General features: G+C 45.3%; 2 protein-coding genes across 2 annotated transcripts in view; one reads left to right on the top strand and one right to left on the bottom strand.

Annotated features, from left to right (window-relative positions):
• Nucleotides 1–3,280: 3,280 nt before the first annotated feature.
• FAM72A (family with sequence similarity 72 member A) lies at nt 3,281–6,840 on the bottom strand (the record flags this gene model as incomplete). Its single annotated transcript, XM_082494660.1, has 4 exons — nt 3,281–3,375; nt 4,301–4,425; nt 5,438–5,515; nt 6,689–6,840. The coding sequence occupies 4 exons, from the start codon at nt 6,838–6,840 to the stop codon at nt 3,281–3,283; spliced, it is 450 nt and encodes a 149-aa protein (XP_082350786.1).
• A 517-nt stretch (nt 6,841–7,357) lies between these two features.
• SRGAP2 (SLIT-ROBO Rho GTPase activating protein 2) overlaps nt 7,358–16,010 on the top strand; it is a 106,235-nt gene continuing 97,582 nt past the window's right edge. Inside the window, exons 1-2 of the mRNA XM_082494659.1 lie at nt 7,358–7,433; nt 8,447–8,999. Coding sequence (XP_082350785.1) covers nt 8,933–8,999 — 67 coding nt within the window. The 5' untranslated portion in view covers nt 7,358–7,433; nt 8,447–8,932. The remainder of the gene's footprint in view (nt 7,434–8,446; nt 9,000–16,010) is intronic.

Genomic DNA, 16,010 nt, shown 5'->3' on the forward strand with positions numbered 1-16,010 from the left:
TACTGGAATAAGGAAGAATATTTAAATGTGCTTTTTCTAGTAAGCCTTATTTAATATGAAGGGGAATCAATTTATCGCTGTCGTGCTATGACTTTCTCCCACCCCTCCAGCTCGTATTGTGCACTGCAGGAAAGAAAAGGGTTGACCGTCGATGGCAGCGTGATTACCCGGGTGCCTGTGATTTAAAAATCAAATTGAAGTTATTTACCCTCAGTGGCTTTTGGAATTCTGTTTTCCAATGTTTTCATCCAAACAAGTCTGTGACCCTGGACCTACCAGTCTGCGTTACTCAATGCCTTACAGCTGCGGAGCTGCCGGGAAGGGCTTTGTACGTGGCGTGAGCGCGGAGCGCCCCGTGGCAGGGGGACGGGGGGCGCCGGGGACGGCTGCCGGGGTCTCGGCTCTGCCGTCAGCGCCAGCAGACTCTGGAAGTCTTGCGGAAGCACTGACTTTGAGTCCAAAGAGTTAAGACCCTTTGCCTGGTGTTCAGTGCCTTCTGAATAAAACCAGATCTGATTAGAGCCACTAAAAGTTCTTTAATTACTTGCCTTGTGTACCTTAATGAGCAGGAGAGAAAGGCCTTAGGACTCGGTTCTTGTTTTTCAGCTTTGCGCTCTGCCTTTGGCTTCATCGGCTGCACAGCAAAGATCACGTACAGTTTCGCTGTAAAATCCTCACCGCCGGTGACACCAGCTGCCCCGCTTTCCTCCGCCAGACCGACCATCGACCTGTCGGGGAAGCTGAATCCTGCCGATATCTTCATTCTGGGAGTTATCGGTCTTAATGTTCAGCATTATTATACCAAATGCCTCGCAACCATCACCTTCCGCACGATTCCCAACAGACCCCAGGGTTGCACTCCAACATACGTATCTTGTACGCAGAAGGGTACAGAGAAAACAAACCCGGAGACGTGAGTTGTTTTATTTCAAACAAAGCTTTGGGTGGGGTGAAGTAGTCGGGAGTGTTTCCAGAAATATTGATCTGGTTTTGCGCCAGCTGTTTAGTGTTAGGTATATCTATCAGCCTGGAAAGCGTTTCCCTACGAGGGTGATCCTTGGAAACTTAACCCAAAACATAGAGCCCTGTGAATAAGGAGCAGTGGCTTTACCACAAACTGCTTAGTCAGTTCTCCTTTTAATTTCAGACAGAAAAAAGTAACTCCAGACATGGTTAGTTTGTTTGGTAACATTCGTGACAGCTAGGGCAGTAGTGATGTTTGCTTACTTTGTATATAACATCTACATCTTCCTTATTGTCAAAAAAAAAAAAAGAAAAAAAGACTGAACTTAAAAGTTGGCTCATTTTTTTATTTCAAGCTGGTGCCTGGTTGAGATGAACTAGCTCCAACAGGCCTGTGTAATTAAAGTAGCTCATAGTAGAACTTCCAGTTCTATGTGTACAAACAGATAGGGGGCAAAACCAGAATTATTGACTTGATGTGAACAAATAGCAGTCCTCTGCCTCTCGGTGGGAGAACAGCTCTAAAGTCAGCTCTGACACCGAGTGGACTCGGAACTGTGACGGTTATAAATGGCAAGCGTTGAACTTGCAACAAAGCAGAATTATATTATGGGAATTTTATTTCAACTATTGTGCTACTTGCACAAAAACAATCAGATGTATTTTTAGCTCATGAATTCTGCTGGAAAAAATCTTTGGGTGAAATGTCACCTTGCCAGCTTAATACTGCAGTCATAACACGATCGAATTCATGTAGCATAGAAAACTGGCAAAAATGGGATGATGTGTTAGAGAAGAGTTAACTGACTAAAAACCTTTAGCACTGAGAAATGGTCAGGTTTGTCAGCCTAAAAAGAAGGGATGTCTCTAAAACAAAATCATAGTAATAAGAACTTAATTATTCAACTAATTTAATACAACTCTAAGATGCTTTTTCATTGTTTTGATTATCTAATATCTTTACACATCTGTATTTATTACAGCCCAGAAGACTACGGAGTCCACAACTTTACTTTAATGAGCAGACATAACACAGGAAGTCAAAAGAAGACACACACACACACACACATATATACCAATGTACATTTAAACAATGCAGAAGAGGTAGTACCGTTAATTAAGAAATATATAACATACAGTAAAAATACTAAGACAATTCAGATCTGCCTTCATTGCACCTCTTCCAGGTATGATAAGAGGCTATAGCACAATTTATTCAACATCAATCCAAGTTTACAAGTGTACTCTGTTCACTTATATCATTGTACCTTGAATTTCCTAAAGGTGATCCTTCAGATGAGTAGCTGAAGGGGACACTATTTAGTTCGTAAGTTAAATACTATGGCTATAACAACTCAGATAATGAGCTTTGAATCTGTTACTTCTTACAGGAGCCAGATTGTCTGTGCCTCAGCACGTCAGGTTAGCCATGAGCACCAAATACTTAATCTGACCAACCTGATCTCTTTTCTCTTTCTCTAAAAAGACCCAGTTGGATAAATAACTGAGTACAGTTTTGGAGGGATGCTTACCCTATAAAGCAGGGAAAAAACCCCACATAAAACTGGATGGATTTTATTGTTAAGAAAAACTCCAGCGTAGTCTTGAAGTCCTATTAGACGTTAAGTAACTGCAGTACTTAGGTTTTATTGGGGGAAAAAATGAACTTGATCCCTACAGAATCATGATCCTAAAAGTACTGAAAGATGAAGATGGGAAGACTCTGTAAGACGGCTGCCCAGTCCACATTCGGGAGCATCCTAGCGTGCCTCTGGTGCCCAGAGAATGAGCTGCTAAGAGCAGGAGCCAGATCATAGAGCCAAAGCTCCAATACTTTAAGCCACTCATTCAGCAACTCGGTATACTCGGAACAGACACTCTGGGCAATGGTCTGTGTGACCACAGAAGCAGAGCTCTTTCAGAACTTTTTAAGATTTTTAAACTGTACGTTAAACTGACTTTGCTCTGTGAATACTGTCTTAGGAAAGAAGAAAAAAATATGGTTAAGAAGAATTATCAACTGTTGAGACTTAAATGTAAAAAACAAGAGACACCTAGACCTTGGTAAATGCTCCTTCCATCTGCATTTCCAGATCTAACGAAGGTGTGTGTCGAGTCAGAAGATACGCACTAGGCAGATTCAAGAGTCTAAAGAAGGCTATGGCGAAAAGGAAGATGACACCTTCCTTTTTTAGGATTGTTTTCCAGATTTCCCAGATTGTTTAAGCTATGCTGGGCCAGCAGGGAAAAAAAAATCCAAACCAAACAGTGATGCAACGAATCCAGGGAAGACACTGTAGTATATTGTAGATAACATTTATCTGATATACTCCTCCTCAGAGATGCAGGACATATCTTCATCTGTGCTTTCCTCCAAATCTGGCAAGTTGCCCCAGAGCAATACATTCACACCTGGTGGGAAGGAGGTAAGAAGACAAAGGAAAGGGGGGAAAAAAAAAAAAAGTATTTTTGGATTATGACCTTATTTTTAAGTTGCACAATTGTCTATTTTCAGAGAAAATAACTAATCATTGCAAAACCTGGTAAGTCACGTTCATGATAAATATATCTAGACTGTTTCCTATTTTTCTTCCAAAGCGATCTTGCAAGTGTTGCTGTTTACAGCATAATTCAAAGAATAAGTCCCTGCCCACAGATGTATTTATATAGCTAATTCATGTAGCTATTGACAACCCCCTCGCGGCTGATTTATTTTTAAATGCATTGATCTGAAACACAGGTGACACTGAAAGGATTTGACAACAAGCTACTGCCATCTGCAAGGAGGAGAAATGATTTGTCAGAACGCTGTGCATTCCTGAGGACTCAAGGCAAATTACGCTAGACACTTGGCATCCAAACACCACCTCGCTAGAAGAAGACACTGGCTAGCGTGAGCTGCAACTTCAGCGTGAGCTAATGAGGGCTCAGTTATATAGGGTCAAAGTGACAACGTGACTCACCCAAAAAAAGTGCCCGTTGGACAGCTGCCTGGTAGCACAGTAAAGCTATACGTACCGCTATAAATAGCAGCTGGTGGCTGTGTTTGTAGTAGTTATAGTATTGTTTCAGAAAACCCTGACTTCTCTCCACAGAAGGGCTAGGTTGAGTTTTCTGATGAAGATAAATTCCCTCTTGGAAATTTTCATTTACAAAGCAGCTACAACTACCTCCCCCAAAGTAGCTGGCTAGATTGGCAGTACCGTACCGCTTGCCTTACGCCTCCATATGCTACACTCCCTCCATATGCTTTAACTATACTGAGACGCCTCATTAGAAGGAGGACTTTTAGAATTCAAGATTTTAAGGAAGCGAAGGAAACATATGTGTTCCTTACCAGAAGGGTCTAGTCTGTTGATGCCAAAGACTGCTTGGCTATGAAACATCCAGAAGTGGCCGTTATTACAGGACAGCAGACAAGGTTTGCAGGGAGAAATCACATGGTAACCGACAATGTTACCGCTAGAAAGATAAATGAAATAATGAGCAACACAAATTCCTGATGAAAAGATAGATATTGTTGGCTTTTCCAGCTCAAACTGATGTTAAATAGCCGCGGTACCAGACTGCTATATAATGCTCTTATTTTGATAAAGTTAAGGGAACATCGTTAAACAAGCATCTTAAATACTTAGGGAACGGGAGTTACAGAATATCTAAGGTTTAGATCTTTGGCACAGAGAACCATTTAGTAACCGAAATTCTGTAATCCAGATAAGTTTACATATTAACAAATGGTGTTGTGTATTATTTTTTTTTTGGAAGGCCCGTGATTTCATTGGAATCAATGTAGAAGTTCATCACGCACATAAAATCCATCTGTACAGAAGCACCGGGCACAGGAGAGCATCAGTAGTAGGAGTAATGAGACTTGGACTGTTGGAGCCTTGTCTAAAAAATAAAATACCGTGTTCCTATCGCAACCCCCCACTGTTTAAATCTGAACAAGGTAAAAGTCTTAATGCTGAAGCTGAAACGATTGTCTCAAATAACTGTGAGCTATTTGAGAGTTGTTGGTTTTACTCTTAAATATCAGGCACTAATAAAGAGGATAAAAGAACTCCAAGAACTTAGTGACAGCATGTTCCATCTGCTAGCAACAACTAGATCTGCCAAGAGGATGTTCTATTAATTAGAATATGAGTAACTACTTCTTACTCCGGCCTTATTCACACAATTATCTCAGTGTTGAAGCAGACATTTAATCAGGCAGGTGGCATGCAAGCTTTCCCATATACTCAGACTACTGACAAGGTTGTCACATTTCCACTTGGGACTTGCACAGAAATAGACTGGCAGCCATGCCCAGAAGTAGCGGGCTGAGTTTCTATCAAGCAGCATTAAATTTGAAATAGAGTATGCAATCTGTTCATTCATCCCTTAACTCTTGCGCTGCAGTAGTCTACAGGGAGAAGGTTAGATGGTATTGCGGCGAGCTTGAGGGGGTGGTGGTGTCACTGAATGGCATTCTTACCACTTTAAACACGCGATGTTCTTCAGTTTGCATTTGCAGATCTCCGTAAAATAGCAGCTCCCGATGAAGTCAACAGTACTAGATGGGAAGAAAGTGAAAATACAGAAGTTCAGATGTGCCTATGATTACACCTGTAATGTTTTGATAATACAGGTTTGAAGTCAGAACAAAGTGATGTCACCAACAGTCTTGTGTGGTTTTCTGGTTGTTTGTTGGGGTTTTCTTTGTGTGTGTTTTTTTTTTTTTTAAAGCTTTCCCAAAAGCATGCAATTCATTTTTGCTATCAGTTACCAGCCAGACTCATATGGAAACAGAAAGATGCCCATGAGACACTGCATGAATGTATCATAAGTCCTCTCAAATTAGACCAGAAGGCGCTGCTCCTCCCAGTGCTCAGTAAGGCTGGCGGGCTCGGGCCCTGCCGCTGGCTGCGTGGCACCGCCGCTCAGAGATCCGAGCACGGACGTCGCCCTGGTTCCTGGCAAACCTCGGTTAGGACTACAGAACAATAGCTTAAAGGCTGGGACATTTAAAACCAAACCTTTGATTTCTTATCTGCTTTTTAACCCCTACTTTCTTATTAACATGTTGTTTTGCAATCTTATTTCCTTAGTATTCAAATATTGTTATGGGAAAGCAACACGCAGCTGACTCGGTTCTGGAACCAGCGCGAGATCAGGTTTGTTCTGTTTACAGAGATTCATGTCAAATTCTCATCTTTGCTCAAGGGAGGAGCCGGGGGCGCTCCCGCGGCTTCCTGAGCCCACCTCTTCCCCGCCAAGAGATGAAATTAGGCTCTGGATCTGTTAGACAAGGGCCAGCCTTGCTCCCGCCATGGCTTCTCCAGGGTTGAAGGAGAGAAGAGAGCAACTGGAAACCACAGAAGGGTTTGGGTTGGGAGGGACCTTGAAGATCGTCCAGTGCCACCCATTGCCCGGGGAAGGGACGCCTCCCACCAGCCCAGGTTGCTCCGAGCCCCGTCCAACCTGGCCTTGAGCACCTCCGGGGTGGAGGAAGGGGTTGAATCGCGCTTTGGGGTCGTTTTCCCGGTAAAAGCAGGTTTTGAGAGCGGTCTTTAGGCTGCGGCCCCGCCAGCCCCGGCAAGAGCCGTGCGGGCCCGAGGCTGACGGGCTGCAGCGCCCGGCCCGGCAGGGCCTCGGGGCTCTCTCTGTGCCCCTCCGGAGGGACCCCGCGGAGCCGGGCCCAGCCGCGCCCCCCCCCCCCCCCCCCCCCCCCCGGCTCGGTTCTTACCCTGAGGGCGGGATGTCGGTGGAGTAGAGGTCGGTGTCGGTGTCCGCCAGCAGCGCGGCCTTCATCCCCCGCCAGCTCAGCACCTGCTGGCAGAAGCGGCAGCACAGCACGGCCACGCACCGGTCCTCGAAGGTGCAGCTGCTGGCCGACATGGCGGGCGGCCACCCCCGGGCCGGGCCCCCCCGCCGCTCCGCTGCCGTGCCGTGCCGGCCGCCGCCAACGGCCACGCTCCCACCTGTCAGTTTGAATTCCCGACCTCAGTCTCCCATTGGGCGCGGAAGTCCCCGCCCCCTCGCTCTAATTAGTGGAGATCAGAGGAGGGGTCCACCCTCTGCTTGCCGGCCATTGGAGGAGACGGGTGGCACCACCCCTACCGCCTGGTGATTCGTGGAGGGTCGCACCCTGCCTTTTTCCCATTGGCTCCACCAGCAGCTTCTTTGCATGACTCGCCCCGCCCCTGCGCAGTCCTTGGGGCGGAGGCTACTGCTCTCCGTCGGGCCCCGCCCACCCCCGTCCTGGAGGGGCGGTGCTAAGGGTGCCAAGCGGCGGGAAGGGAGGTGGGGCCAGCTGGGAGATAGAGCCGCCTGGTTGGTCGGAGTGCCTGTCGCTCCAGCCCATCTCTCTCCGCCGATTGGGCGGACCCCGCAGCGGGGCGGGGCGGCGGCGGGACGGTGAGGGGGACCGGGTGGCGGGCGCCAGCGGCCGGAGGACGCCCGGCTGCGGGAGGCGGCTCCGCAGCGCCCAGGTAATCGCCCCGCCCGGCCGCCGGACCCCCTCCCCTCCTCCGCCAGCCCACCGGGGGGTCGTGGGCTGCCCCCGCCGCCCGGCCCCGCCGCCTCCCCTCAGCCTCCCCTCAGCGCGGCCCTGAGGCGGGGCGCGGGGCCGCCGTCCCTCAGCCCCGGCCCCCCCCCGGGACGCCCCCCCGCTTCCTCTCCCCGCCGCCCTCATTGTTCTTCCCGGGCGGGATGCGGATCCGGCGGGTGCCGTGTTTATTTATTTCTTCCTCCTATACGCGCATCTTCCGCGGGGGCTGCAGCCTCGCCCCCTCCCTTATCCCGAAAAAAAAAGGGGGAGGGGGGGGGAATAATTAGTAAGAAAAAAAAAGGGGGGGAGAAAAGTTGTGTGGCGCTGTCCCCCCGCGGGCAGGTCCCGTCTGCCTCGCACCCGCCGGGCTGCGGGCCGGCTCCCACCCGCGCCGGGAAGACCCCAAATAACCCCCCCCCCCCCCCCCAAAAAAAAAAAAAAACCTCCAGGAGCTGCCGAAGGGAAAAGCTGCGGATGGAGCCGCTGGGGCGGGGGGTGGGCTGTGGTGTGCCGGGCACCCCCCGGGCTCTGCCCCCGGCTCCCGCTGCCGCTGAGGGCCGGGGCGCAGCTCGCCAGCGGGAGATGCTGCAGCCCGGCCGGGCTCCGGCTGTGCCCCCACCCCGCCCGGCGCCGCCGCTGCCTGCGCAGGCTGGTTCCCCCTCCCCGTCCTTCCCATGGGGACCCCCTTTCCCAGTGAGCCCCCCCTCTGTCGTCCGTCCCCCCTCCCCCCCGCCCCCGCCGTGGGGCTGGCTGCCGTGTAGGCGTTTTCCCTCGGTTACCTGCCCGCCCTGCGTTCCTACCCTCATACTGCTGCTTAAAGGACGATTTGCAATGTCAGGGCAGCTTTTCTTTCAATCACAAATTTTGGCTGCTGGCTGCAAGCTGTAATTTTCTAAATATATATATATTTCTTTTTTTTTTTTTTTTTTTTTTTTTTTTTTTTTGCATTTGCAGGCGAGCAAACCAAAGAAAACGGCTTCTTGTCCTCCGTTTCTGCTCTCGTTTGGGGATTTGATTTGCATCATCTCTGAGCCCATTTAAAAAAAAAAAAAAAAGAAAAGGCAAACCAAACCCACGCAAAACATGTTGTGCGGAAGGACTTCCACTCCCTGGCTGTGCTATTAACGTTAGCAATCAGGAAGAGCCTTTGGGGGCTGCAGGATCTCGCTAGTCTGATGCTGCTGCTAAAGGTTTTGGTGCAGGGAGACAAAACTGCTGCCTCTTCCATCCACTGATCTCTTAACATCTGCATTTTGCTGCTGCCGTGCTCCGGCTCACACCCTCTCTCCATGGACTGATATATTTTTTTTTTTTTCCTTTTTGTGGGGGGGGGAGGACAAGCGGAAAATCAAGGCAACGCATCGAGAGGAGTGAAATTGCATTTATATCTCGTCTTCTGGTGGATCTGTTTTGAGGTTAATCTTTTTTGGAAAAGAAAACATGACGTCGCCAGCAAAATTCAAAAAGGATAAGGAGATCATAGCTGAATATGACACTCAAGTTAAAGGTAGGAATGGTTTTATTTTCGTCTCTTTTGCTACTGCAGTCCTGACTTGCAATTGCAGGAGTTTGCAGTAGATGTTTGGGTGGGGAAGGGGGAAATCATTTGCAGATTGCTTGGAATTTGCAGGGCTTTTTCATAATACAATGCTGGATCGGGTTTGCAATGCTTTTTCTCGCCCCCATGGGGTACGTTCCTACTATGGTATTGCCATTTTAAGGTATCATGGTAAGGGCTTTTTTATGGAATATAACAAATCTTTGAGTTCTGAGAGATCTGTATTTTTGTGTCTGCTGTTCTAAAATATGGCTTAGCGTTTGAAATATGAGAGCCAGTTAATTGCTTTTTAATCCTCCTCCTAGCACGGGAATCTTAAAAATCTGTGTGGTGTCAGAAGAGCATATTTCCACTGGTGGTAATGGGGGCTGTGCTGAGGGTCCCTGTAAAGCTGTTTGTGCTAGAAAGTTCCATTATTCAGGATTTTGCTCTTGGTGAGCCCATAATATTACTGCCTGGTTTTCCTTACTGTGCTCTTGAGTGTAACACCGTAAGGTTGCAGCGTGTGTGGGTATCCGTGCATATATATATATAAATGAATAAAACTAATGCATCAGTGTTATTCCCGTCATCGTAAGGAAGGCAATAAAGAGTCAGAGGCATATTTGCAACGATCATGCAAGTCTTCTGCAGAATTCAGTTGGCTGGGTTTCAGGCTATCATGTGCTCTAGGTTAAAAAAAAAAAAAGGGATGGTGAAATGTCTACTTAGCTTCTTATTTTTGTAAAGTTTTCGAGATAATGACTATTTAAAAAAATAATTATGGCTTGCTTATGGCTTGATGTATCACTGTTAGGAAGTTATGAGATTTAGTGATTTATCTAATCGGTTAAAACTTGCTTGGTATGCTCATAGCATGCAGGAAAGATGGCCTTCGGGCAGGGTTGATTGAGTTAAATCAATGTGATTTAAAAAATGTGATTTAAATCTGAGTAGGAAACCAAGATTAAAACTGACAATTAAAATAATGTTTTGCAATTATGTACTTAGTTATTTTTCCTACTGGGGGGGCTGCTCACTGGTTGCAAATCATTAGAACATGTTCTTCTACAAGGTGCATGTCCTACACTGACCCCAGGACTCTGTACCTAGAAGTAGTTTTGACATTTATGTTAAAAATGCTTATCTGACCAAACGTAAACCTGGGTAGGAGTTTATTTTGATTTTATTTTTTTTTTAATTTGGGGTTCTTAAAGTTAGAAATGGAGAATAGCATGTTTCTTTTTTACTAGTTTAGTTTCTATTCCTGTTTTCTAGCTGTCTTTGATGGAAATGGGAATTGAAGTCAGTGTAAAATCAGAGGCTTGTATGTTCTTTCATTATTTACCCCATCAAAACATGCGTGATAGATACCAGTTTGTAGTCACAATATTTGTGAATTGGATGCAATAGTAGGAAACAAGGCTTTAGAATTAGTAAAGCACAACTTCTCACCTTTCAGTTCTTTCATGCATTAGAAAAGAAAATAAATTGGTCCCTTCCTTTTCAAAAAAACAGACCAATAAGACTGGGTAAAATGGAATGGAGCCTTCCCTGTGTGCAGAGACCATTACTGTCAAAACTCTGTTCACCTCTTCAGGTCCTTATGCAGGGACCCATCAATTCAGCTGTAGATGTGGTCCCAAAAGGGAATTGTTGTCATGGCATATAGATTTTTTTTTTTTTTTTCTTTTTGCCTTATAAAATGTTCCTATCTTAAATATGCGAGGTTAAGAGAAGTGGAACTGCATAAATGGATCACGAGGAGCTGGGAGAAGGGGCTTTCCTTCCTGAATTAGTGGCGAGGGCAGCTATGAGTTTGTCTCGGGATAGTCATCCCTCTCTCAGTTCAGCTTTCCCTGCGCAGGGGACTCCAGAAGTGGCTGATTGAAGGTGCTAATCCATCTCCTGCCCTTCCCTCGAAGGGAGGTGTAGATGGGCCAAACAGCCCAAAATACCCATGACAGTGTGGTAACAATCCTCTGCCCCATCACCTCGTTTGTTCCAAAGCAGGGCAGGGAGCTTCCCTTCTCCACCCGACTTCAGCCCTTCATGAGCCGCTTTGGCAATGCGGATTGTCGTCCCTCTGCTTTTCAGTATTGAGTTTGGGGGGAGATTTTGAAGTTACAAGCTCTTCTTAAAAGTCATGAAACTTGCTTTACATCTCACAGATACCTTGGTTCTGAGTTGGATAGTGATTCGGCTCCATAGGAAAACTCAGGAGCGGTACGACCTCTCGCTTCTCTAATTCCAGAGGTGTGCTGGTCTCTCTGCCACAGTGGGAAGATGAGACGGTACTGAAGACATGCATAAATCCAAAAGTGTGGTGCTGCATAGTCATTAAACATGCCATTACATAAAAATTTTGGTGTTCCAATCAAATTCTGACTTTAGCTGCGGGAACGGCATAGAAATGGTGCTAACTCTGGTTACGGAGTATTTGGTATCTCTTCTCTTGTGTTGTGAAATGATGCCATGAAGCAGTCGCTGGGGGAGTGAGATGAATCAGGTGTTGGTGTGCTGCATAAATTGTAAGGTATCATCTGTTTCTCAGATGAGAAAACTCTGAATTTTTTTTTTACTGGCATTTAGAAGCCTACTGCGTTTTTTTTTTCTGTACTCCATTCTGGCTGTGTGTTGGGAAGTGTGTTTAGAGGCTTCATTTAAAACCATTAATCCACAAACATGTGCTTAAGCACTTTATTACTAATAGAATGATTGAGCTTTGTTTAAAAATTTAATAGTCTTAAGTTGTTAATCGAAAACTATTTAAAGAATAGTTTGGTTATGGTTAATAGATTATTTTTATGCAAAATTTTTGGTTTTCTGTTGCTGCATGAACTTGGTAATTTTCCTTGTAAAAGGTGTGTAGGGGTGACAGGGTGTTGATGAGTGAAACTGTGTTCTTTCATGGCTGTGAGCTGTAGGTATTTGTTGTTTTCTTCCAGCCGCCAGTTCTTTGCTTCTTTTGGGTTGGAGCTAGCTCTTCCCATGGTTTGTGCGTGCAGCTGATGGTGGAGGAGATCAACATTAGGATGAAATGAATTTCTGAAGATGAAGACTTTACCTCTCACACATCAAACTTTCTGTGTGGTGGTCAGCGGACACGGAGGGAGCAATGTGTTTCTTCCTAACGACTTGTGCGGTGTGGTTGAGGACGTGCTTTGCAGTCTGTAGGTACTGGTGCAGTGCATCCATCATTGGAGGTTGCTGGAACCGGACTGGTTACAGCCTTGAGTTACTTGGTCTGACCTTATAGCTGACCACCGGAGATCGGGCTGGATCACCTCCTGAGCTCCCCCCAACCTGAATTGTCCAGTGATCCCGTGATCTGTAGTATCTGGAGGTTCAATTACAAACTTGCAGTCTTCTGCAGAAATGAATTAACCTGCTGAGGTGTGCAGACAGGGTGGCTTTGCCCAACAACTGCATTGACCTTGAGTCTTTTGCATTTAGGTGAAGCCGGCAAAGTCTGCGTTGCTTGTGGTTGGGTGGCCGTGCCATCTGCACTTGAATGTTTCGCGCTGTTGGCGAGGAGCAGAGAGGTTGCCGGTGTCAGTGGGCTCTTCTTGCAAGACTTGTTGAGAGTGCTTTTCTCTTTGAGAAAACTCTGAAATGGCTGCGTGTCATGTGGTAGGAATTCTCCTGACAAGATGACATGGGGTCAGCAGGGGAGGGAAGTGCTGCTTTGATACGTTTTTGTACCATGTGCTCACAAAGATTATGAGTTCTGTGAAGCTGGAAAGTGAGATTCTGTGGTCTCCATATGGAGCCTTTGATATCTCAAGCTCATCCCCTTGTCTGGATTGTCTCTCCCAATTCCTTTGTGCAAGTTGCGGTAAAGCAGAGATAATTAATTTATGCTGTGCAGTGTGTTCCATGTGAGATTTGGATGCTGCCTATCTATGCCCAACCAAGGACTGTCAGACTGTTTTTTGGTTTAATGTATTAAATTGGAGTGTACATTTGCTGAGGAAAGAAAAGCCAGTGATTTATCTCTTAATTCTTCTTTTCTTTCTCCTCATGTCCCACGAGAGCCTTATATTTAATTAGTTTGTATAAAGCTTTGTAAATAGCTTCATGGTTTGGGCTACAGAAATTTAATACTGAAATTTTTTACACAGCGAGGTTTGTAAACCACTTCTGTCCTTGAATAGTCTGTAGCGGAGGTTAAAATGCATCTCTTGCAGATCTTGCAGCACAGTCCAAAAAGCGCTAGGAATATGAAAAATAGATGAGGTAGTCTATAGCGGGAGCGAGCGCAGCGCAGAGGTGGCTGCATGGTTATATGAGTGCGTCTTGAGCTAAGAGAAGGTGCCTGGTAAGAAGAACCTTAGGCAAGCCTCCCAGCTGCTCTCGGATTCCGGCTACTATAATGGCTAAAACTTTCTTTTTAATCTCCCCCAAATTGCTGATAAATTTCAGATTAGTCCCTTTTCCTTCCCTGGGTTGAACGGCTAATAGTTGGTTTGATCTGAGTGTGATCTTTTGCCTTAAATCCCACTTAAAAATGCCGTAAATCCCGCATACAAATCTTGTGTGTATGCTACATCTTCTGAGCACCTTGAGTGGTGGTCGGGGGTTTTCAATACTGGTAAACTCTTAGGAGTAGCGCAGACCTTCTCTGTGTGAAAGACTGCAAAAGTAGCCATGCGTGGGTCAGCAGCTGCAATGTTGGGGATGGGAAGTGCGATGATTTTGGTGGTGATTTGGAACAAAATTGGGATTTCTCTCAACTGTTGAAAGTTTTCCTGTTAACGCTGTACATGCAGCGCTTGTTGAGAAAGCAGCTATTTGTAGACCTATCTTTTGATTTTTAGATCAATAAATTGAAATCGCTGTAATTTATTCTGCTAAATCTGTGCACCGGGGGATTTTCACTACTGTTGATGTTACATACATATGATTTTCTCTTGTGTATGTGTTTGTTCAGGTCACCACGTTGGTCACTCCACACTATTGCTGTTTGCAGACCCCAGCACCACGTATGTGCACTTTGGGGGGTTACGGCAGAGCTCTTGGCCATTTCTTTGGCAATGCCTGTTTATACACCATGTAAATAGACTTTTTAGTTACACACCCTGATGTGTGGAGAGGAATAGTTCTGAATTTTGAGATTTGAGTTTGTATATATTGGATTACCATTTACATTGAGAATGTAAAACTACCTTTTAAGGGTTTTTTTTTTACAGTTAATCATTACTCTGTGCATGTAAGTGATTCCATTTGTTTGCAACAATGACTTGCTCCAAACTCTGGCTATGGAATTGCTGTAGGATCATCTGTTTTTCTGCAGTTCTTGATAGTGCTAATCCCTTGAGTTTTGGAGCTGGATCGGGCCAACGAAGCAGCCTGCTGCCAGAAAGGGGGAAGGGGCTGTTGGGAGACTGGTTTGATGTTACAGCAATAGTTTATATTTCTTTTTGTCCTATGTACAGTTCCTACTAATGGATTATTAACAAGGACGGGAAGAGGTGAAAGAATGCAGAGTCTTCCTCCCTTCCTCTCCATCTTCAAAATCCCTCTGTTGCAGATTTATCCCGTATTACAAGCTGACCAAAAGACCTCAGTCCACTTAAGTGTTGCAGTTCCTTCCAAAAGCAGAAGGAATTGCCAGTGTAACTCCAGTAGGGTTTCTATAAAAAGTTTACTAGTGATAGCCAGTTTTCCCTGACTCCCAACTAAGGGAGCCCCACGACATTTTTCCTTAGCTCTGAATGATTTCCTTTCGTGGTAAGGGTACACATTAGTATCTTTCCCTTTTTCTGTTAGTTAAAATACTTGAGTTTTCTTTTTTTTTTTTTTTTTTTTGTTTTTAATGCTTACTAATTTTTGCCCATTTGGGGAATTTGCTTGGAAGAACCTATTTGCCTGGTCAACTTTTTCAGCTGTCTTTATGAAGAGTGAAAAATCTAAACCGTTGTTGAGATGGAAAGTATGTTTAAACACATGTTCTTTTGAATAGCTTTCGCTATGCCATGCACAGTTGATATTCATTACTTATGACTTTATTTAGTTCAATTTTGTATGACTTTTGCAGATTTCATGCTTTCTTTTTGAGAATTTATACAACATCATGGGAGTCCTGCTCTCTGAATACTGGCAATGTTTTGTTGGCAATGGAAGCAAATGCAGAGTTATGGTTTGATTTCCTGAGGGATAAAAAAGTATGGGAGAAAATGGGAGACGAAGTCTTGAGTTCCCTGTCATTCCGTCATTAGAGACCATTCTTCATTTCTACTTTCTCTCTCTCCTTTTCTTCCAAAAGAGCAATATTACAAAAGACAAAACGGGACCTTCTTTTTTTGAAATCTCTAGGTAGTGGTCAGCGAAACTCTTGATGTGAGTGTTCAAAGTCAGAAAACACATGTTGATATAGAGTAACTGTGTCAAGGAAGCTCAGCCGGTATTTTCCAAGCAGATGCTGCAAATGCATTTGAACCACTTAAAATATTATTTTTTTGCCATCAGAGTAGCTATTTACTGTTGTTAAACTCTAAAGCTTCTGACCCAGTCATTTTGCTTTCTGTTGATATGGTGAGAGTTAATCATTGCTTGGGAAAAAAGTAAGGAGCTGGGAATTAAAAAAACCAAACAAAAACAAAAAAATCAAAACAAAACCAACAACGACAATAATCACTTCTTCTGCAATTCTGAATGTAAAAGGATCATATGTTTACAAGAGGTAGAATTATTTGGGAGTGCTGCTTGCGCTCAGAAGCAGGGTGGGCATGACGTTAGGATGGCAGCGTGCAGCGAGGATGCGCGCGTCGGGAGAAACAAGCCCAGCATGTGCTGTTCTTTAACCAAGAAGGCAGCAGAAATGGAAGCAAGTATAAATGTAAATGTGAGCTGTGCCGGAGTGTAAATCTCAGCTGCTATGCCTTGCGCAGCCGTGTGCTTTAATCTAGTGTGCACCCTTTTGTCTGCTGCAGCATGCTGCACGGACCGGAGCAGTAAATCTGTGGCATAAACTACAAG

Source organism: Vanellus vanellus (assembly GCF_965231255.1).
Source record: "Vanellus vanellus genome assembly, chromosome: 23".
Taxonomy (NCBI): domain Eukaryota; kingdom Metazoa; phylum Chordata; class Aves; order Charadriiformes; family Charadriidae; genus Vanellus; species Vanellus vanellus.